The sequence below is a fragment of the Populus euphratica genome, unplaced genomic scaffold (assembly GCF_000495115.2).
Source record: "Populus euphratica unplaced genomic scaffold, PopEup_1.0 scaffold3.1, whole genome shotgun sequence".
Taxonomy (NCBI): Eukaryota; Viridiplantae; Streptophyta; class Magnoliopsida; order Malpighiales; family Salicaceae; genus Populus; species Populus euphratica.
Genome location: NW_011499847.1, coordinates 4,290,676 through 4,312,508, shown reverse-complemented (window position 1 = coordinate 4,312,508; position 21,833 = coordinate 4,290,676). Strand labels below are relative to the sequence as shown.

Sequence of the window (21,833 nt, the reverse complement as noted above, 5' to 3'; positions counted from 1 at the left end):
GCAGGATGTTGACAAATATGAACTTGGCAATGGAATGTCCAAGCCAAACAAGGAAACTCATTTGGGGCATAGACTGGTGAGAACTAGAGCTGTCGAGAAATGCGGCAGCACAAATTGTTGAGGAATATAGGCTTGACGATGGAATGTCCAAGCCAGACAAGGAAACTTGTCAAGGGCATAGGCTGGCGAGAACTGGGGCTGTCGAGAAATGCGGTAGCGTAGATGTTGATGAGCATGGGCTTGACGATGGAATGTCCAAGCCAAAACGGGAAAACTTGTCAAGAGCATAGGCTGACGAGAATTGGGGCTGTCAAGGAATTCGGCAGTGTAGACACTAGGAGCCTGCGCGCATATGGGAATTCAGCAGCGCAGACACTAGGAGCTTGTGCGCAGATGGGAATTCAGCAACGCAGGAATTGGCATCCTGCACACAGATGGGCAACTTGCACGCAGATGCAAATTCGGCAGCGCAGACATTGGCGGCCTGCACGCAGAGGCGAATTCGGCAGCGTAAGATTGGACAGCATGCACGCAGATGCGAATTTGGCAGCGCAGACATTAGGGACCTGCACGCAGATGCAGATTCGACATCGTAGGATTCGACAGCCTACACCCAAGTGCGCTCTCGACAGCGCGCAACAACTTGCACAAGTAATGGGCTTGACTTGGCAAGATCTAAAACTTGGACAAAGGACTGTCCATGACATGTGAGTGATTCAGCAGTAGATGAAGCAAGAGTTGGCAAATGGGGCTGCCAAACAAGCATGCAGAAAGTGGGAGCATAACTAGGGTGTTTCCAAGCTGCTGAAATCATGGAGAACATGGGGGAGAAAGTTCTCCATTATATCCTGGAAATAAGGATATGGGTGAGCCACTAAAAATCATGGAGATCATGGAAGAGCAAGTGCCCCACTATGTCCTGAAATACGGGGATCATAGGAGTGCCCTGCAGCTCACATATTTGGCTATATATAGTGATTGTAACTCTTTGTTGTATAGAGAGAATACATAGAGAATAGAATGCATAGAGAGGAAATAACGTATGTAAACTTGATGGTATAGCATGCGAATTCTGTGCATAGCATACGTTGTGTAATCCTTTGTTGATGAGATAAATAAAGGTTGAGAGGTATTCTTGTATTTTTGGTGTGCTCGGTGAAGAACAATTCTACTTATGTATTCTGCTTGTCTTTTAACATGAGAAAGTGGGGAAACCTCTTAGGTGAGGGAAACACTTAGTTAATAGACAAACATGAGTGGATAGACAAGGGAAGACTGAGTCTAGTGAGGGACTAGGCTGCCTTACGGGTTTATTCGCATAGCGAAAAATTACCCCGTGACACATACCAACATGCAAATAACAAAGTAAAAACACGATGTGATAATTAAACAAATAAAAAAATAAAAAGAGCAGGAGGCATCCTTTCTTTGAAAAATAACACAGCCACACGAAAATTTTAAGGGAATCAATCATATAATTGAAAAGGTTAAGGAGAAATAGTAAAGCTCGACAAAATCGTTGTTCATAATCATGTTTATAAAGGAAACTGCTATTTTAAACCGTCTTTTTAATATGAATCACTGTTAAAAATTATGTTTTTAATATAAATTATAATTTAGAATCAATGGGTTTAATACAACCTTGATTTTAAAATCACGGTTACAGTGTGTTTGCAATTCTTCTGCTATTATCAATGGTCGTCACTCCTGCATAAAAGAAACTTGATAACAAAAAAAAAAAAGACATAACAAAACCAGCCTTCAATCACTTAGCCTCACCAAAGTATCACAATCATCTTCATTTTATCTCCACGAATGAGGTTTTCTATTATTTTTTTGCTGTATATCATCAGCTCAAGCTTTCATTCACAGCCCCCCCCCTGATACAACAATTGATTATGATGGTCTTGATTATTACCATGCATCTTTTTTGTTCAAGATATATTTTATTACATTTAGCATGTAAAGAGAGGCACTGAATCCAAATAATATTGTTTTAAATAATAAGACCACACGAATAATTCATGTTATTAATGAAATGGAATCATGTACTTGTTGTATGAGCAATAAATAGGTTTGAATGTGCTATTATGTTGTGATATTTTTTTAGTTAGGAGTTATTATTATTATTATATTATTTTTATTTTAGCTAATTATTATGTTAATTTTAATATTATCTTACATATTATATATTTTCATATCAGATAAGTATATTTTAAAATTGTTAATTAATAGGTGGGTATCGTAAATAACTTGTTTAAAATTTTAAATCATCAATTTACAAGTAAAAAAATATATATTATTATATTTTGTTATTGATATTATCAATTATCTTTGTAATTAACAAATAAAAGCGATGTCTAAAAATAACATGGATTAATTTATAATTATAATTAATAAATAAAATTTATGTTAAATTATTTAGTTATGAGTTTAATAATTTATGACTTTGTTTTGATTTTGATTGTTGTGATTTAGATTTTGTCTTGTATAAAATTCAGGGTTAAGTTATTGGTGTTAAAATCTGTGTAGTGAATAAAACATTATTGTACTTAACAATTGTTTAATATAAATACCAATTACAACGATAATTGTTTAAAACAATCGCTAATAAAATTTTAATCCCAGTATAGCCTTCAATAAAACTGTAATTTTTCACTTAGCGAATGAGTTTAATCCCAGTATCTATGTAATAAATTGTGCCTGTGCGGTAAAAGGTCTCGTAAGGAAAGGGAAGGAAGGGGGGCAGGACAACAATGTATGAACTGAGTGCGTGCGAGTTGCGACTTCAATACGTACCTCATCTTATAGCTGTCCATCACAATTGAAATCGTCATCTGTGTAGCCCCTGATCTGGACTACTCGTGACAAGATGGAAATGTACGATCTGTGGTTCTCCAGCGCGGCTGATCTTTCTTGAGAAACAGCTCGTGGGCCCATCTTGAGTTAGTTTTGCAACGTAATGAATGCTGAATGTTTAACCCCCACGCGCCCTATCTTTAGAATCTCCCACGCCCATCAACGGTCGATCAGCTCCAGATATTACTGGCATTCTAAGTGGAGTCTCACGAATGTTATCCTCGTCCTTTTCCCCTGGCCTCTGCAGTGTAGCTCAAATTCAATGCTATATGATGATTTTCAAAGACGAGCTTAGAGATAATCTCCTCCTGTAATTATAACCGATATATTTTTAAAGTATTTTTAAATAAATTTTTTATTTTTTTATGTTTTTAAATTATTTTAATGGATTAGTTTCAAAAATATTTTTTTTTAAAAAAATATTATTTTAATACATTCCTAAGTTTTTAAATATTAAAAAAAATTCTTTTCTGGTTTTGCTTCACAAGGCATCGGGAGGTTTTTGTTTTCAGTCATTCCCTGGATTCCAATTCGCAGCAGTTGAATAATTAATTGGTGTTTTTTATTTATTTATTTTGATGATCAAAATACTTTCGATCAAACTCTTTTAAATTAATATTAAAACTGATTAAATGATACTGTTTATTTTTTACGGTGCTTATTTTTCTAGCCTCCACAGCTTTAGTCGTGTGTTATTTCATCGTTACACCTGGTGTTAGCATCGATTTATACGTTATAATTTATTTTTATTTTATTGTATGATCATTATCTCTAGATGTACTAGCATCAATATGATAAAATAAAAAATAAATTCGTTGTTGTAGAGAAATTGAAATAACAACTAAAAAGGCATTTCATTTTTACTGTTCAATAAACAAAAAACTATAGTTTTATCCCTGGAATTTAAATTTTTATACATTTGGTTTTTATTTTTTAAAGATCTTGTGTTTATATCATAAATTTTACTTAACTTGCACATGATCCATTGCATGTCGATGGCAAAGAGCAAAGGTCATTAAAAACAAGGGAAATTGGAAAAATATTCGGTCACCTACATTCTAGTGAAGAAAATAATTGACTTTTATGTTATTGAGTTTGTATTAATAATCGAGTTTTATAAAGTAGCTGGGAACTTTTTTATTTTTGTTTTCCTAGCTTAGCCTGATTTCTTTTATATTTCTCCTTTTTTTAATTTAAATTCACAATGAATAAAATTATTAAAATGATATTTTATTTTAATTGTTTCCAGATAAGATTATAGTTTGTATAATGATACTGAAAATTACCCTGTGACTTATTATATATGATCTAAAATGCAAAATCTATAAAATATGCTCATGGGTATTATATGAGAATAAAATATATATTTTTCTAGGAAAAAAATAAATAGACGAGGAAATGGAGTTTTAATTGGAGATGTATATTTTTTTTATTCTTTTTTGTTCTAATAAATGAGATTTTCATGGATATTTATTTCAAAGGATTTCGGTTTTTCATTTAAAAAGCATGATGCTAATAAAAAAAAAGAATTTGTAAAAAAACAACAACAGGAGAATGAAAGTTCTCATAATAAAATAAATTTCATTTCAAAGTTTAAATCGCTTGTCTTCCATATACTGTATATTTTTATTTTGACATAATTATATAAAGTTTTCTTTTAAAAACTGCTGGATAAAAATAGACTATTCACTGATGAATACTATTTTTCTCGTACTTATCTCGAATTATAATTTGCAACGATGATGTCAGTAACAAAGCTTTGACATTCGCAACGGGGTTTAACGCTTCAAGGCAACCGCAACAAGGCTCGTTTTTGTTTTTAACCTAAACTCCTCTTTTTTTCAACTTTGTTTTTTCAGTTTTATTATTTTTTTAATACCATCCTTACTTTTTTAATAAATATATAGATTATCTTTAAATAACTTTTTTATAATTTATTTTTAAATTAAAATTAAAATAAGAGATTTCTGTGTAGTTTTTTCTTTAATTTTTTAATTTTATATTTTTAATTTTATTTATTTATCAGGCGGCTTATCTTTGAACCAGCTAAAAGACTGAGATATATTAAAATAATTTTTACAAAATTTATTTTTAAATCAAAGCTAGATAATATATTATTTCAAGATTTTTTTTTAATTTTATCATTTATCTTCTCAATTCCTTTATTTAATTCTTTTTAGTGATTAGATGAATTATTTCTTGATTAATTAAGTTGATTAATCATATCAAACTAACATTTATACAACATTTATATAGTTTGATTTTAAATTTAATTAACATTTATACAACATTTATATAACATTTATATAGTTTGATTTTAAATTTATATTATATAGAAAGTTAAATAAAAAAAATTAATATTTATTTTTTTAGTCATGTTAATTCTTACATGATTTAATTTAAATTTATATTAGATAAAAAATTAAATTGGAAATTTTCAAGATTTATTATTATATTCAATAACAATACTAAATAATTATTTACAAACTGAATATTTTTTTTATGATGTCGAGTAAATTTTAATCAAAGGTGTATCACAAGACAATAAAGTAGTAAGAAACTATTTACAAGACGAATGCTTGGATGAAGGACAGGTGTCTAGTCTCATATCAATCGAGTGTAACACGTAATGCTGGTCCATCAGATTTAAAAAAAATCATATCCAGCTAGCAATGTTCAATTATGACATGATTATAAGAGCTAAATAATTCACCAGTTTTTAAGGATTGCTACTCAATCTATAATTCCACTGCTCTTTAACTTGTGTAAAATTCATTAATTAACTAACACCACTGTATATTAAAAGGCATTATGTGGTTTAAATCGTGTTTTTTTTAAAAATAATTTTTTATATATTTTAAATTTTCTTGATACATTAATTTTAAAAATAAAAAATTATTTTAATATAAAATATATTTTAAAAAACAATCGTTAAATGCACCACTAAATTCAGGTCCAGAAATGCTTTATAAAAGTATATATTAGCTAGAAACCTACGCCTAATTACCTTTGACAGGAGCGTGGGGCGGTAGCGTCTGAACAAACGTGCTTAGTAATGAAATGCTTTATAAAAAAATATATTAATTAAAATTTTTTAAATAATAATAGTTTTTTATATTTATTTTTTATTTTCAACATTATCACATTAAAATCATAAAAAAAATTAAATTTAATATTTTTTAAAGAAAAAACTATTTAAAAATTAGAAATTCTTTAATTTAATAGTTTGTGAAAACACGTCGAGTCTAGTCAGTTTCGTATTAACCAGCACCAGTCGGTGCATGGTCGTGATTAGTCTGGTGTCCGAGCCAAGCAATGAAAGAAAGAAGGAAAGCTAACAGGGTTTTAACCAAACCGAATGCTTTGAAGGACTAAACCACGGTTTTCTCGGGCTAGGCGTGGTTGACTGAAACACTCCGAAACCCAAAGCCAGTATTGGAAATATCCCAGGCCCCCACAAACTTCACTCCCATACTACATAACACAGAGGTCACTTCACTCTAAGGAAACGGCTGCTACCCCTGTCCTGACCACACCACCACACTCACACAAACAAAGAACGCCATTTGTTACACGCTGTATTCTTCGTGATTCTAGGCTTTGTTTTAGATGTCTGGGAGTGAGAGTTTTCTTGAGGGGAGCCATCTTGTAGCTGAGGGCAATCCTCCTAGTTTGTCTGAGCTGCTCTTCTCTAATGATGATGATGAAGTGGGTGCTGGTATTGATATGGCCCATGCCTCACGTTTCTCTTCCACTGGAAAGTCTCCCAGAATGCTTTGTTTCGGGGGGTATACCCATCGGAATGAAAGTGTAACTGTGATGTTTAGTGAAGCAACAAAGACCACCCCTCAAATCTCTGGAGTCACATGCAGTGACTCATCTTCAGCTTCTTCTGGTAACAATTGCAACGGCACTGTTAATGTAACACGTACCGTCTCCAAATCAAATGTTAGTATCTAGTTGAAATTTGTTTATTTTGCTTTTGGATTCTGGTCTTCTCTTTATACTTGCTAGTTTTGCAGAGAAAAAGAAATGGGTCCAGCCAAGAAGTAACAGCGAATAGTACTAACACCAGAGCCAAAACTAATTTGCCTAGCCAGAGAACCAGCAAAAAGACGAGAACTGAGAATCCCAGGTCAACCGGAAATGCTAAGGTTACGGTTTATAGTTTTTTCTTAATTTCTAGGATATACTTGCACGCACGCTGCATATAATTCTTTAATTTCGACGAAAGTGCACTGATCAGCTTAATTTCCTTCTACTGACAGGTGAAGAGAGAGAAGGTGGGAGACAGAATCACTTCATTGCAACAGCTTGTATCCCCCTTTGGCAAGGTCCGAACTGCACAATTAAGTTATTTTTCTATATTTAATTTGGTCAGATTGTTTTCTGCATAGTTCAAAGAATTTGTTTATGATGAAAATTGGCTTTGGCTTCATGCTAAGTAAAGATGTCATTGGGAATTGAAATTTAGCAGACAGACACAGCTTCAGTGCTCCATGAAGCGATGGGATATATCAGGTTTCTGCAAGATCAGGTGAAGGTCCTGTGCTCTCCCTACCTGCAAAATCTACCTGTAAGTACCGAAGTACAATCATTTTTTGTCCTTTTTTTACCTCTCTTAAAAACGTCTATATGAATCCACAAGCATCTGGATCCACCTCGAGTAGGTCCCACTTACTCTTGACCAGACCACACGGATCAAGTGAAAATTTTGACCACGGGGAAACAAATTTGCCTTTGTGGTAGAGAGTCAGACTGCTATTAGTATTGATATTGACATGGCCTTCTGTTATTATTATTATTTTTTTTACTACGGTAAAACCATGCTAGGAAGGCGGAGAGATTGGAGTAAAGGAGCCAATAAAGAATCTGAGCAGCAGGGGGCTGTGTCTTGTCCCAGTGGACTGCACCGTTCACCTGGCAAGCAGCAACGGTGCTGATTTCTGGTCACCTGCTACTACTGAAAAAAACCACCCATCATTCTCATCAAGTAAACAGTGAATCTATTCTAATAGTTAATTCTCTGCCTATATTTTTGGGAGCCAGGTAGCTCAAGGTGGAAAAGGGTCAAAAAGGGTAAACGGACATGGTAGTAAAAATACCAAAGGAATCGTGCATGGTGGAGAAGAACCAAGCGTCGGGTGCAAAGGGGTTCTCTGCCTATTTTTGATGTAAACTAGGCGAGACTTTTGGGAAGTTACCGGAAGGTGGAGAAGGGCTCTCTTTGTTTTGGGGTGGCAGCCTCTTTGGCATAGTTAGCTTTCTAACACGGATCCCACCTGTAAATGTTCCCGGCATTACTGATATCAATGCCATTTTTGGTAAGAAGGGTTGGTTGCTAGTCAAACTGTCTCTTTTACCTGTGTATTTACTTTTCAACCCTCAGGTCGAAGTTTTTCTGAAACTAATACGTGTTAAAAAGAATATTTGACAAACTAGTTTTTTTGAAACTAATACGTGTTAAAAAGAATATTTGACAAACTTGCGTAGTTTAAAAATATCTGGAGAAAAAATAAAATAATTCTTGTCTGTACAGCTGGGAACAATGCAAAGACCCTGTTGTTATTAATAATGCAATTGAATATGCGAGCATTATTTTTTTATTTTTGAGGGAATTTTTTTTATTTTTTCAACAGTGTAATATATATATATATATATATATATGAGTGTTTACATTTGTTTCTATTAGTGTACCCAACATTATGCCATAAGATTGCGCGTTCGAAACGAAGCAATTCGAAGTTCACACAGCGCTACTTTCAATAAGTTTTTTTTTAAAAAGATTATTTTAATATTAAAAATAAATTTTAAACATTAAATAATATTATCTTAAAAAATAATTTGAAAAGAAATTACTATATGATATTAAATAAACACTAAAAGCATGTTTCTCAAAGCAGTTCGCATGTTTTTAAAAGCTTTAAATTTTTTTATTTTAAATTAATTTTTTTATGTTTTTTAATTTTTTTTAACACATCAAAAAACTAAAGTCACTGCTCTTCTGAACAGTTTCTCAATCAGGTGAAATACTGAATATACACTCTTTGCTTTACCAACCCGGATTCATATTTTTGAGCTGTTTGATTTTCAGAATTCACCGGTCAACATTAGAATAAAAAATATCAAATGATTAAAATTAAAGATCAAGTATCAATTTGCAGACCGGTGGAGGCGTTTCAAGTTCTCAACGTCCGGAGCCTAAACTAATCAACATTAAACTTTTCAAAACTCTGATGGCGGTGGTTTCTTAAGAAGAAAATCATATAATACGAGTGCAAATATAGCGGCTTTAAAAAATCAATCCCAGTTAATAAAAAAAAAAAGAGGGAAAAACACCACTCCCCTCACAGCCCTGGCCCGGCCCGATTTCAGCACCCAGATTATTAAAAAAACCCCCAGCCCATGGGCCAAAAGGCCCGTATATCCTGCATATAAAATCAGGACTTCACTTTTGCCGTTTCATTTAAAATTTAGAACACACGAACAACAGAGAGTCAAAGAGCTTCTTCCGCACTCCATTTGGATTCTCTCTATATCTCTATCACACCTAAAGAAAAAAAAGTAAAAAGGGAAAGAAAATGAGTTTTGATTCTTCGCGATCCTCCTCTGCCAATTCAAGTCGAAAATCAAAGAGAGGCTTGAATAATTCGAATTCTTCAAATAATAAAAATAGCAAGCAAAAAACCCTCGGCAGGGGTTGGGGTGCCAACTCTCTCTCCTCCTCCCGCCCATCCTTTCGCAACTCTCCTTTCTCCAATTTCGGCAGGTCCCCTCTCTCTCTCTCTCTATATATATATATATATATATCATTTTTTTATAATAATTTTCAAGTTTTCTCTGATAATTTAATTTTTCTGTAGAACTTGGAATTTCACCAGAAATGAACATGCTGCTTTACGTTATTTTAATGTGCTACTTAATAATTTATTAAAAACATAATTCAGATTTAATGGAACTTGATCTATGAATAATGTTTTGTTGATCGTGTATTTGTGTTATAATTGTAATGTTTGACAATACAATAAAATAAAATCGGGTGCAGTTATATGGTAGAGAAGAATAGGAAGCTTCAACACCAATTTGAAGCAGAGGCTTCCACTTCTTCCCATTCTGGTTCGAGTTCCGGGAAGCTGATTTTTCAAGGAGTCTCTATTTTTATTGATGGTTTCACAATTCCTTCGAACCAGGTTAATTTTTCATACATTTCGTTTTAATCTGCGATTCCTTACTGTTTGAATTTGTGTTTGATATTTACATCTGCTTCAGGAACTGCGAGCTTACATGCTGAAGTATGGTGGGCGATTTGCGAATTACTTTTCTAGGCATCAAGTTACGCATATAATCTGTAGCAGTCTTCCCGATAGTAAAATCAAGAACCTGAGGTTCACACTGTTATTGGTTTATTTTCTAAAACTAATAAACATGGAATTGGAATTAATTTTTCTTTTCATTGCTGGTAATCCAATGCAGGTCATTTAGTGGTGGGCTCCCAGTTGTCAAACCTGCATGGATTTTGGATTCCATTGTTGCTAACAAACTTTTGAGTTGTAAGTTTCCTGTTTTGTTGATCTTGACTTGTTATTATAGATGGCATAGTTCTTCGATGGAGAGTAGAAATAAGCAATAAGGGAACTTACCACATCTAATTTTCCAAGGAGAAATGTATTAGATAAAGGATTAGAGGATTTTTAAGTGTAAGTGGTAACCATGTCGAGGTTGCGTTCTCCTAGTTTTCTCTATCAATGCTTAAAAAAGCAGCGTTGCTTTTGTTAGAAAAATTTGCAGGGGTGGGGGCAGTCGGGGAATTTTCTTTTTAAAATTTATTAAAAGAATTGAAATAGGTGAATATATTGTCCTTCTTTCGAAAGAGGAGTTTGACTGGTACTTGGTAATGGGGTGCCTTCTCTTTTTATTTTGCAGAAATATTGTCCACCTAGTTGTTTTGACATTAACTTGTTAATACTCAGCATGTCAATAACAGACATATCTTGATCAAAATCTAATGAATAATCCGTGAGAGGCCTTGATCATGATTGAAATGTAAATTTCTTTTGGCAAAAGGGTATAACTAATAAAGTTTCAAATTTGATGAGCCATTGCCCTGAGTGGGCCTGAATGGATTCTGCCCTCTCACTTTCTCTGATGTTTTAGGAGTTAAAAGTATGTTAAATTCATACATCTTGACTCTATGGAATTTATTGTGCTGTTGCTAGGGTTTCCTTACCAGCTCAACCAGCTTGCTAATAACCAACCAAAATTATCAGCCTTCTTCACCTTGAAAAGTAACCCAGTCCCGGAGAATGTTTTGACCGATGAAGTTTGTCAAGTGAACCTGGATCCAATTTTGAAGGGTGGCACCACAAAGGATGTCTATATTTCTGAAGTGGATGAACCCGCGAGATTTGCCAAGCAAGCGGGCGAACTACTTGATGATCCTAATCATCAACTCGAGGAGCTAAATGGCAGTAGTGGAAAATCTGCAGACGTAAAGATGGCAGAATTTGGTAGTAGTGATGCAGAATATGGAAACAGTGCAAACAACAAGCATCAGTCTGGTACAGATCCATTTTCTGCTTTAGTTAGTGGCTATTGCTTACACAATCAACGTTCAGATGGATCACTGAGTTCAGAACCTAGTGGGCCTACAAATCGACGTCATTCAACTCTTGGGGATCCCAATTTTGTGGAGAATTACTTTAAGGTACTTGATTAGAATACTGACTGTGCACTATTGAATAAGGAGATTGCTGCACCCTGCGCTTCCTCTCTACTGTTTTTATCTCCTTTAATTTCTATTCTTTTAAACTACGTGCATGAATGATTACCTATAACCTGAGCTGGTCCTCTTAAAATTGTAAATACTTATTCTGGTATTTCTGTGTGTTTATTATCTTGATGCCTTATTTGAATGTTTGGTAATTGCAGATCTATATGTTTCTCTCATTAAGCTTAACATGATTTTCTTTCTTCCAACAAAAAGGTTTGTTTTGTCAGGCTATGCCAAAAGGTCATGGTAATACAGGCCTATGTGTATGCTGAGCAGAAATATTTATTGTTGAGGCATTTGGTTGATACTTTCTTTAACTTTCTAAGTAGTTGAGCCTTTCCCTGAAAGATCAGAGTTAAAATACTCAAAATTTTCAGCCACCAAACTGACAATGACTAGTAGCTATTTGGGTGTTACTGACCAATGATGCAATCGTTTTCTCAGTTCTCACAAGCCTGCTGTATCAGAATTTTTGTTGCAAGTCTGCCTTTTAGATTTTTGTTGCTAATGAGTACTGACATGGCATCCATCACTGTATAACTTTATTATTCTTAGGCTGTTCCTCTCCACAGTATCCATCCTATGTGTTTATGGCCTTGTGCATTTAATTCTGTTTATAAGGAAAGTAAATTTATTATAGTAGATTCATATGCATGTAGAATCCACAAGTGCTTCTACCTAAGGACACTGAATGCATAATTTTCTTGACGAGTCATTTTTGTCATGTGATCACTCTCTTGACATCTTGTGAATTTTCCATTCCTCAATTTGTTGATAGTTTTGGGTACTCCCACGGTGCCGCCTTTGGTGATATGCTGACCGAGCTTTGGTTCTTGCAGAGTTCAAGGCTGCACTTCATAGGAACCTGGAGAAGTAGGTACCGAAAGCGTTTTCCTAGCTCATCAAGTGAATTTAAGTGCAGAAGATCAGATCTCAACACCTCTGATAATTCTAACAAGTCTACTATTATCCATGTTGACATGGTATTGTTTTTGAACATACTCCTGCTTGTGTCTTCTTTCCTTGTGAATCAGTTAAGGTTCTCATGTGCCAGGCTTGTGGAAATTGGAAACGGGAAACTGACAGCTAAATGCCTATCTTCCTTGTTCTAAGCAGTTCAGTATGCTAGTAAAAATAAGTTCTCCTAATTGTTTAAGGGCTAGGGTATATTTGGAACACAAGACCTGATAATTGCATTGAGAATATGTGATCTCTTAAGGCTGGCATGAATTGTCCTATAGTTCCACCTTGTCACCATTTTCAATTTTAGCATACAAGCACTGTTGATTTAGTAGTGGTATGAGATTCAGAACTGTAAAAATTGTTGGACTTGGATGTCTTTTAGATACTTTTTTTTGTCTTCCCATTTGTTTTCATGATGGTCATTGACTTTATATGCTGCACAGGACTGCTTTTTTGTTTCTGTAGTCATCCGGAATCATCCAGAGTTACATGATAAGCCTGTAGCAGTATGCCATTCTGACAACCCAAAAGGAACAGCTGAAATTTCATCAGCAAACTACCCTGCCCGAAACTATGGAGTTAAGGCTGGGATTTTCGTTAGAGATGCCAAAGCCCTTTGTCCGCAACTTGTCATTTTCCCTTACAATTTCAAAGCTTATGAAGAAGTAGCTGATCAGCTTTACAACATCTTGCATAAGTACTGCCAAAAAGTGCAGGCCATAAGCTGTGATGAAGCATTTTTAGACATCACGGAAAAAGATACGGGAGATCCTGAGCTTTTAGCTTCAACAATAAGGAAAGAGATTTTGGACACTACAGGATGCACTGCAAGTGCTGGGATAGCTGGGAATATGCTCATGGCTCGACTTGCCACTAGAAGTGCTAAACCCAATGGTCAATGCTATATCCCTTCTGTAAGTGTGGATGAGTATCTACACAAACTTCCAATTGAGGCACTTCCAGGAATAGGGCACGTTTTGGAGGAGAAGTTGAAGAAGCAAAATGTTTGGACATGTGGACAGTTACGCTTGATTTCCAAGGAATCTCTTCAAAAGGATTTTGGACTGAAAACTGGAGAAATGTTGTGGAACTATAGTAGAGGAGTTGATAATAGACTGGTTGGTAACATTCAGGAAAGCAAGACTATAGGTGCCGAAGTCAACTGGGGTGTCAGGTTCAAGGATCTGCAAGATAGTCAATGTTTCCTATTAAATCTTTGCAAGGAGGTTTCTTTCCGTTTGCAAGGATGTGGAGTGCAAGGGCGCACATTTACCCTTAAGATAAAGAAGAGAAGAAAAGATGCTGGTGAACCTGCTAAATATATGGGCTGCGGGGACTGTGAGAATCTGAGCCACTCCATGACAGTTCCTATTGCTATTGATGATGTTGAAGCTCTTCAAAGGATAACAAAGCAGCTCTTTGGGTCTTTCTGCTTGGATGTCAAGGACATTCGGGGTGTTGGCTTGCAAGTTTCCAAGCTTGAAAATGCAGACCCTTCCAAACAAGTGCTTGAAAGAAACTCTTTGAGGTCATGGCTCACCTCTTCCTCAGCAACAACTGAAAAAGGGTGTAGCATCAACAGTATTGACAAGGAGAGGGCTAGGATATATTCTGAGGTGAAGAACATGATTGGAACTTCAGGTCAATTATTTCCTGAACAGACTGGGTTTTCTGCTCAAGTGGACACCAATTCATCAAGTGGTGTTTCAGCACCACCACCTTTATCTCATCTTGATATGGGAGTTGTCAAGAGTCTTCCAGCAGAACTTTTTTCTGAGTTAAATGAAATTTATGGAGGGAAGTTAACAGATTTCATTGCTAAAAGCAGTGTTGCAAGTGAAAACATCAACAGTTATCCTAGCACCCCTTCAGCTGAAGGGCAAGAGCTTGCAGTTGACGGTGGCGAGATTCCCCTTGACTTCGTAATGGTGGAAAATAGGGCAAAACAGCATATGATTGAGGAAGCACAGGCAGCACCTTCTGGGGCTGGATTGCAGAATGAGGCCATTTTCTCTGTAAGCCCTAACAACACTGATTTAATGCCTTTATCTCTAAGTCAAGTGGATGTATCAGTGTTACATCAATTGCCAGAAGAATTGAGAGGTGACATACTTGGACAGCTTCCCGCACACAGAAAACAAGAGTTGACATCAAATGCTGGATCACACCCTCTTTCAGAAAATCCTGAGGGAACTTTGATTATTAATATCACTGAGAATCAATCAAATTCCATTGCCTCTGTTTTGAATACTGATCTTTGGATTGGGAGCCCCCCACAGTGGGTTGATAAGTTCACAGTCAGCAGCTGCTTGATATTAAAGACTTTGGCAGAGTTGTATTACAAATTGGGATCAACTGGAAGTCTATCTCCTATACTGCAATGCATAATTTCTAAATGTCTATATCCTTTGGATGAAAATAGTGATGCTTGTGGTGAGGAAGCTACATATGATTTGTGTGAGCTTTTCAAGCAATATGTTGAACTAAAGATGAAGCTGGACCTTGAAGAAATTTATGTTTGTTTCTGTCTTCTTAGAAGGTATGTGCATGTATCTGATTAATCTCTTTCTGTGTCTGTTTTGTGTGCGTGTGCACATATGCACCTATAGTTCTTGCTCATCTCCAGTTCCTTTCGTTTGCAAGTTATTGTTGCTAGAGTAGGTGCAACTAGTTCTCTCCTCTGCAAGTCGGGTTTGGTAAGATCGATTACAAAGAAAAAGGTATTGGTAATGCACAATTAAGCATTGCATTTCGTTACCGCCTTTTGTAGTTGGTCTATCATGTTGACAGTCTTGTATGTAAATTTCTCTGTTTCTCGTGTTTAATTTGGATTTTAGTGCTGATGTTAAGTGTGGCTTGTTTTATGATGGATAATTATGTTGGCAATATTGGGCTTAATGAATGATGATGCCATTTTATTTCTGGTTTTAATAAGCTATGCTACTGCTGGATTTGTGCTCTTTATTTGTATGGCAAATTCTTATTCAAATCTTTGATATTTATTGCTAATGAAACTTCAATCTTGCCTCAGGTTGTCGACCAAGTCAAAATTCTTCCTACAAGTATACAATATTGTCTTTCCTTACCTTCAGGTTAGCACACCCACTTTTTTATTGATTCTGTTGTAGATGTTTTGCATTTATTGTGGATGCAATTTTATTGTGGTTATATAATGGTGCATACAGTTTCTCTTTAAAATTTGTATTTGAGACGTGTATGAATAATTTATGACAGTTGGTTAGAAGATTTGTTATGATTTAACAATGCTTTGTGGTTCCACCAAGTTGTATATTTGATTTTATAATACCCTATATCAGGACCTGTTGCCCCATTGAAAGTAATTATTGCATGTTCTTGTGCTGATTGTCATTTATTTCAAGTGTTTTTGTTTACTTTTTTCATGCACAATAAAAATTTAATCCTTTAGTGCTTATATTGTGTCCTAGCATCTCTTCATTTGTTCCATTGGATAGTATTGCTTACTGAGGATTTTGCACTTTAGGAAGTTGAACTTGGTGTAGCTTTAATTTTACTTTGAGGTCTTCATTTGTTCTTCCCTTCTTCCACTTTTTTTTACGCCTTTATGACTTATGAGCCTCTTTTCTTTTATTTTCTTTTAATCCACAATTGGAATTCTGACTTCCTGTTCTTGTGACTTCAATCTTCTAGGCATCTGTTGGAGAAAATTATGGAGGAGGTTTGCATATTTAACATATTTATTACAGCCTTTCTGAAATGACTTCCTTAACTCCACTCATTTCCTACAAGTTGTAAAGTAAAGCAATTCATGGGGAAGAGTTATCAATACTTTGGCATCCCAATTTGGGGTCTCACATTGTTAACCAACCCTTAAGGTAAGATCAAATCTGATAGTTAGTAGCTTGGATTATATATTGCTGATTTTCTTAGGATCCATGGATCTCTGCTTTGAAGTTTTAGAAATCCAAGTTTCTAGCATTTGTATCTAAACTTCTAGCTTTATCTTGTGACCATAAAAGCATATACACTACTTTCAAAGGTATTTCTTCCTGTTAAATTTGTTCTTACTCCAAACATCTGGATGAATGAATTTCTTGGATTTTTGTCTTACTACACCTTTCTATTGATGATCACAACAGGCTAATCCATACAAATGTTCTCGAAATTATGTCTTATGACAGATGCCTCTTTACAGGCGCCCCCGCGCCCCCCCCCTGATTTAAACCCTGCCTGAACTATAGGGTGTTTTGCTTGAAACCCTTTCAGTTAGATTCTGTCCATTTTCCATTATATAATGAGTGGCATGTGTTTTTCTATAAAATATTAAAAATAATAAAAAACTTACAAGAAGAAATCAAGCCATTAATTTTCAGCTGTGTTATGATCAAATTATCATGAAGAAATCAACTTTTTTTATCGTTTTTCTTGGTGTTTTAAGGATAACACTTGGCTTGAATGTGATATTTTTAATGGCTAGAATGGACAGAATAGTGTTAGTCAAATCACTGCAACATTTGAAGGTGTCAATCAAAAAAGCTTTAATTTAGGGGGTGTTTGCACAGCTTAGCTAACCACAACATTATTGTGATTTTCCATGACAGTGCCGTAAGCTTTATCTTTGTGAAAGTGCCTGCATGATTAGTCTCTCCCAGAATGCCCAACTAAGATGAATGCCCAACCATCTTAGTTGAGTGCCGTATGTGTTCTCATAAATTAATATTTCTTTCCCAGAATGCCCAACCATCTTAGTTGAGTACCGTATGTGTTCTCATAAATTAATATTTCATTCAATGATGGTCTGATTTCTTAACCTTTCACTGGATTTTAATATGAAGCTTTGCTGATTTCATGCCATTTAATGATTGCATGGATTCATATATGATAGCCGTGAGCGTGCAAGTTGTTTTGAAATTTGATCGCTCCATCTTGCTATCATGAAGAATGATTGTTAACACCTAGTTTAGCACAAATTTGCTAACCATGGTTTTTGTTTCTCATCTCAGGTTCCCAGAGATGATTGAACTTCTGATCTGCACTCATCTTTGAATGGAGTTGCACGTGTGCTCTTGGCTTGAGACTCATTACCAGTCTTGCGGGTGATTCCCCTATTGAAAGTATATCCTGAATCACTTGGATATTATAGCTATCACCGTTACTATTTATAATGCATTCAAATAAAAAAATCATGTGTTTCTGGAAGGTTTTGATTTTCATCCCTTTTTTGCCAATTGCAGCTATGTGGTTTTGGAATGCTTGAGGCATTTAAGCCTTCTAAGATTGGTATTATTGCTCCAGGCCCGAGTATTCATAACTTATTGGGCATGCCTGATGTTGATATGGAGGATCATTTCTGTAATCAACCTGAAGAACTTGGGCCTGTGTTTATGAAAGGTTGACCCAGAACTTTGGGGAAACTATCCAAACTGAGTGGAATGGGTCAGAACCGGGCTTGCACATCCCAGTGCTCTTTGTGCTACAGTTGGATCTTTGGTGCCAGCACATGGTGCATTTCATTTTCATAACCACCCTTGTGCAGTTTCTGTTGGCCCATGAGCATCGACTCGGAAACACCTCAGTTTAAAGGTAGCTTTTTCCTTCCTGGTGAGAATCCTCCAGATTTCCTCGATTTATAGAAAATCCAGATTATAATATACTAAATGGTTCCTTCCGATTTGCTAAGCACAGTGGGTCTTAAATTCCAGAAATAGTTTTAGCGATTGAAGGAACAGATCAATAGACATGTGCATCATCACAGTGCATTGAAGTGCAAAGGATGCTACAAAGTCGCGCATCATCACAGTGCATCAGTTCAATCCATTGAAGTGCAAAGGATGCTACAAAGTCGCCCAGTTGAGTTAGATGGATTTAATGCAGCACCGAGAATGAATCGTCTTCTTGATGGTTTGGTGCTACAGTTAAAAAAATCTGCATTGTTGGTGGTTGGTGACTATTTATGCTGCATGGAAGCTACCGGCATTCGAGTTCTTCTTTCATGTTCCTTTATCCTGAATGAAAATCTAACAGGATCCGTCATTTACCCCTGCGGCATGGGGATGGTAACAACGTTTTCACTAGCATCTTAGTTAACCATGAGCATTCATATTCAGTCCTTGTTTGTTTGTATTAAAGTGTTTTTTTTTAAAACACTTTAGAAAAAAAATAATTCAATAAAATGTGTTGTCCAGTAAAACGAAAACACAAGGGTTTAAGAGGGTTTTGTGTTTACCTCTTTTAAACTTGGGAAAACACTTTCCCATTTTGCTCGGTACATATCACTACTATTTAAACTATTTTGACGTTTATTGTTCATCAATGTTTGTTCCTTTTTAATTTGCAATATTTATCATAAATAAATAATGATTAAGGTATACTTCATTCGAGTTATGGAATATTTATATTTAGATATTGGTTTGAGGTATGGGAAACACTTTCATTTTCTAGGTTACATGTTTTTTCAATGTACATCAAAGAGGTCATAGTGTTTTTCAACTCATTTTTAATATAATAAAAGAATTCATTTTCCAAGTTTATTTTCTGTTGAATAAATGAGGCCTAAAAAAAACTAATAATTAAAAAATTTACTATTTTAGAAAGTTTAATAGCTCTAAAATGTTGTTTTTCTAGTTCATTTTTTTATACCTAAACATCATATAAAGGATTTCTAATTTATTTTATAATCAAATATCATAAAATAATTTGTTTCATTGAAAATTACTTTTCTTGGAACTCATTTTTAAAAGAAATTCGGCTAACAAAAGAGTACTCGATAATTATATTGTTAGCACTTATTTGATAAGATGTACACATGTTTGTAAAAAAGATGATCTAAGTAAAAAAAAAAAATCCAAGTTTAACAAAAAAAATTTAAAAAAATATTGAGAGAATTTGGGTTAACTTTATTTATTTTTTAGAATAACAAAAAAGAAACTTTATCTATATTTTTAGAATAATCAAATAGAAAAAAAAGTGAAAAAATAACAAAGCTTAAAAGCTAATAATTTATTGCAAAATAATAAAATTAAATTTTTTTTTTTATAAAAAATAGAGAAAAAAAATATTCAAATCAACATGGATTAACTCGACTAATTTGCTATATGTGACATGAGATTATAATTAAAAAAATCATAGACTTTCAAAAAAAGAACCCAACAAAACAACCCAAGCTAAATAAAAAAATATTGTCAATGAAAACACAAGCTAATCTGAGTTAACTTGGCCGTCTTTTAAAATAATAAAGTATAAAGAGAAGTGAAAAAATGATGAAGTTGGAGGGAAAATAATTTTATGCAAAATAATTAAATTGAGAAAACAATTAGCATAAAAAAATTAAAGAAAAAAAAATTAAATCAACCTGGGTTAACTTGACTAACTCACCAATCACGACACGAGATCGAAATAAAAAAATTAAACTTAAAAAATACCTAGCAAAAAAGATCGAAGCTAAAAGAAAATATTGAGTAAGAAAATGAAAGTTAACCCAAGTTAATTTGATATTCACGCACCCGGAATAATCCGAAAGAAAAACAATGAAAAAATCACATAACTCAAGGCCAATAATTTAACACTAAAATATAAAATTTTATGAAAAAAATAAATTTCATAAAAAACCGAGGAAAAAAAATTTAAGACAATCATGATTAACTTGATTGACCTATTATTCGGGATATAAGATCGTGATAATTCAACAATAAAAAAAAAACACAACAAACAATGAAGCTAGAGATTTAATGACCAAATAACAAATGACAATTTTTTTTTTTTAAGTTTTTAAACTAAAGGATTGCCGTACTGGAAGGAAATCACAAATAAATAAATAAATAAATAACAAAGTAAAATATTTTAGAAAAAAACAATTTAAAACCCAAATAATATAGACCAAATATGATATAAAAAAATAAAAGAAGATAATTATGGGATAAATTGTAAAAAAAAAAGGATAAAAAAAAGTTATTGAAAGAATGAATACCAAAATTGGATAAAAAACCAAATGAAATTAAATTTTAATAGAAAAAAATAAAAAATAAAAAATTAAGAAAATCATAAGTAAATAGCAATAAAAAAAATGAAGACAAAAAATAAATTAAAAAATAAATTCAATAAAATGAAAAGGGAAAAAATTGCAAGAAAAGTATGAAGCACAAAAATAAAGCAATTTAAAATAGAGAGACCAAACTGAATAAACAAATGTAATTGAATATAATGACTAGGAATAAAATTAAAAAAAATCTAAACTTCAAAAATGTTTAAAAGCAAAATAAACAATAATTAAAAAAAAAATCAAAATTAACAAGATTATGAACCAGTGAACACAATTATATTTTTTGAAGTTCAAACACAATTTTCTACAGAATGAGAGAGAATAGAAAGAAGAAAGAAAAAATTTTCATTGCAGCCTAACCAAACCTGCTTCTTAAACACGTGCAACATGGCTGGAAATAGGACAACAAGCCGCTTTAACGCCACGGTGGAAATAGGATTATAGTTGATGTTCTGGCTCTCACGTGCTATTTGAATAACGTGGAGGCCATCATGTGTGATCGTTTTTTTTTAACAATATTTTTAAATTTAAAATCACTGAGATGATCTTGCCAAAATTCAAAAATAACAAAAAAAAAAGTATCTAAAAACATCAAAACACTCTCACAATAACCTTTAATTTTCAAATTTCAAGAGTAATTCTATCATTTAACTATTTTAATAAACAAAAAAATAAATAAACTCCTTTATGCATGTATTTTTTTTTCCTCCTAGGAATATGGCCGTGCTCTTCCTTTTTTATTTTAATCTAAAAAGGAATATGACCGTGCTCTTCCTTTTTTATTTTAATCTAAAAAGAAAGAAGAGAACCCTTGACATAAGGATTAATTTTTTTGTGCTTCAGAGGGCAAAATAATATTTTATATTTTAGCAAAAAAAATTCACATATCATTTTGCTCCCAATTAAATATCCAATACTGAATGTATTTCATGGAAAAAATATTTCTATCCCCATTATATGCTTAGTCAGTTTTTTTTTACAAGTGCAAAATTATCTTCGCACTACTTCAACCCACAATAAACTATGTTTTGGTGAAATGTAAAAATTTAGTATTGTTTTTTAATAATAAATTTGAAGTTCACTATTAGTCACTGATATTTCCTTGAATAGAATATTCTCTCCTTTCTACTATCACGTCCATGAGATCATCACTCTTGTAATTCGTTTCTTACCCTCTACATCTTGGCAGGGAAGGGTGGCGCTGAATTATGATTTTTCAATCCC

General features: G+C 33.7%; 2 protein-coding genes across 4 annotated transcripts; both read left to right on the top strand.

The window, feature by feature from the left end:
- Window positions 1-6,186: 6,186 nt before the first annotated feature.
- LOC105108596 (basic helix-loop-helix (bHLH) DNA-binding superfamily protein) lies at window positions 6,187-8,221 on the top strand. Of its 3 annotated transcripts, XR_839088.1 has the most exons (6): window positions 6,189-6,807; window positions 6,882-7,013; window positions 7,128-7,193; window positions 7,337-7,435; window positions 7,693-7,998; window positions 8,076-8,221. XR_839088.1 is itself a non-coding variant. In XM_011002966.1 (5 exons), the coding sequence occupies exons 1-5, from the start codon at window positions 6,469-6,471 to the stop codon at window positions 7,712-7,714; spliced, it is 654 nt and encodes a 217-aa protein (XP_011001268.1). In that variant the 5' UTR covers window positions 6,187-6,468; the 3' UTR covers window positions 7,715-7,742. The 3 variants fall into 3 exon arrangements, 2 of the variants coding, with proteins under 2 accessions (XP_011001268.1, XP_011001256.1); XM_011002966.1 differs by lacking the exon at window positions 8,076-8,221 and having other exon boundaries at window positions 6,187-6,807; window positions 7,697-7,742; XM_011002954.1 differs by having other exon boundaries at window positions 7,693-8,221.
- A 1,112-nt stretch (window positions 8,222-9,333) lies between these two features.
- REV1 (DNA-directed DNA polymerase) lies at window positions 9,334-18,939 on the top strand. The gene is made up of 13 exons (XM_011002942.1): window positions 9,334-9,628; window positions 9,905-10,049; window positions 10,129-10,244; window positions 10,333-10,409; window positions 11,076-11,563; window positions 12,469-12,612; window positions 13,036-15,131; window positions 15,624-15,684; window positions 16,262-16,446; window positions 17,575-17,667; window positions 17,806-18,154; window positions 18,274-18,314; window positions 18,360-18,939. The coding sequence occupies exons 1-9, from the start codon at window positions 9,441-9,443 to the stop codon at window positions 16,301-16,303; spliced, it is 3,357 nt and encodes a 1,118-aa protein (XP_011001244.1). The 5' UTR covers window positions 9,334-9,440; the 3' UTR covers window positions 16,304-16,446; window positions 17,575-17,667; window positions 17,806-18,154; window positions 18,274-18,314; window positions 18,360-18,939.
- The last annotated feature ends 2,894 nt before the right edge of the window (window positions 18,940-21,833 follow it).

Excerpts from the sequence above, each read along its gene's own strand:
- LOC105108596 (XM_011002954.1), top strand. The coding sequence starts at position 6,469 with ATGTCTGGGAGTGAGAGTTTTCTTGAGGGGAGCCATCTTGTAGCTGAG. Across the intron at positions 6,808-6,881 it reads GTACCGTCTCCAAATCAAAT|AGAAAAAGAAATGGGTCCAG; the intron begins GTTAGTATCTAG and ends CTAGTTTTGCAG. Across the intron at positions 7,014-7,127 it reads GGTCAACCGGAAATGCTAAG|GTGAAGAGAGAGAAGGTGGG; the intron begins GTTACGGTTTAT and ends TTCTACTGACAG.
- REV1 (XM_011002942.1), top strand. The coding sequence starts at position 9,441 with ATGAGTTTTGATTCTTCGCGATCCTCCTCTGCCAATTCAAGTCGAAAA. Across the intron at positions 9,629-9,904 it reads CCTTTCTCCAATTTCGGCAG|TTATATGGTAGAGAAGAATA; the intron begins GTCCCCTCTCTC and ends AATCGGGTGCAG. Across the intron at positions 10,410-11,075 it reads TGCTAACAAACTTTTGAGTT|GGTTTCCTTACCAGCTCAAC; the intron begins GTAAGTTTCCTG and ends TGCTGTTGCTAG.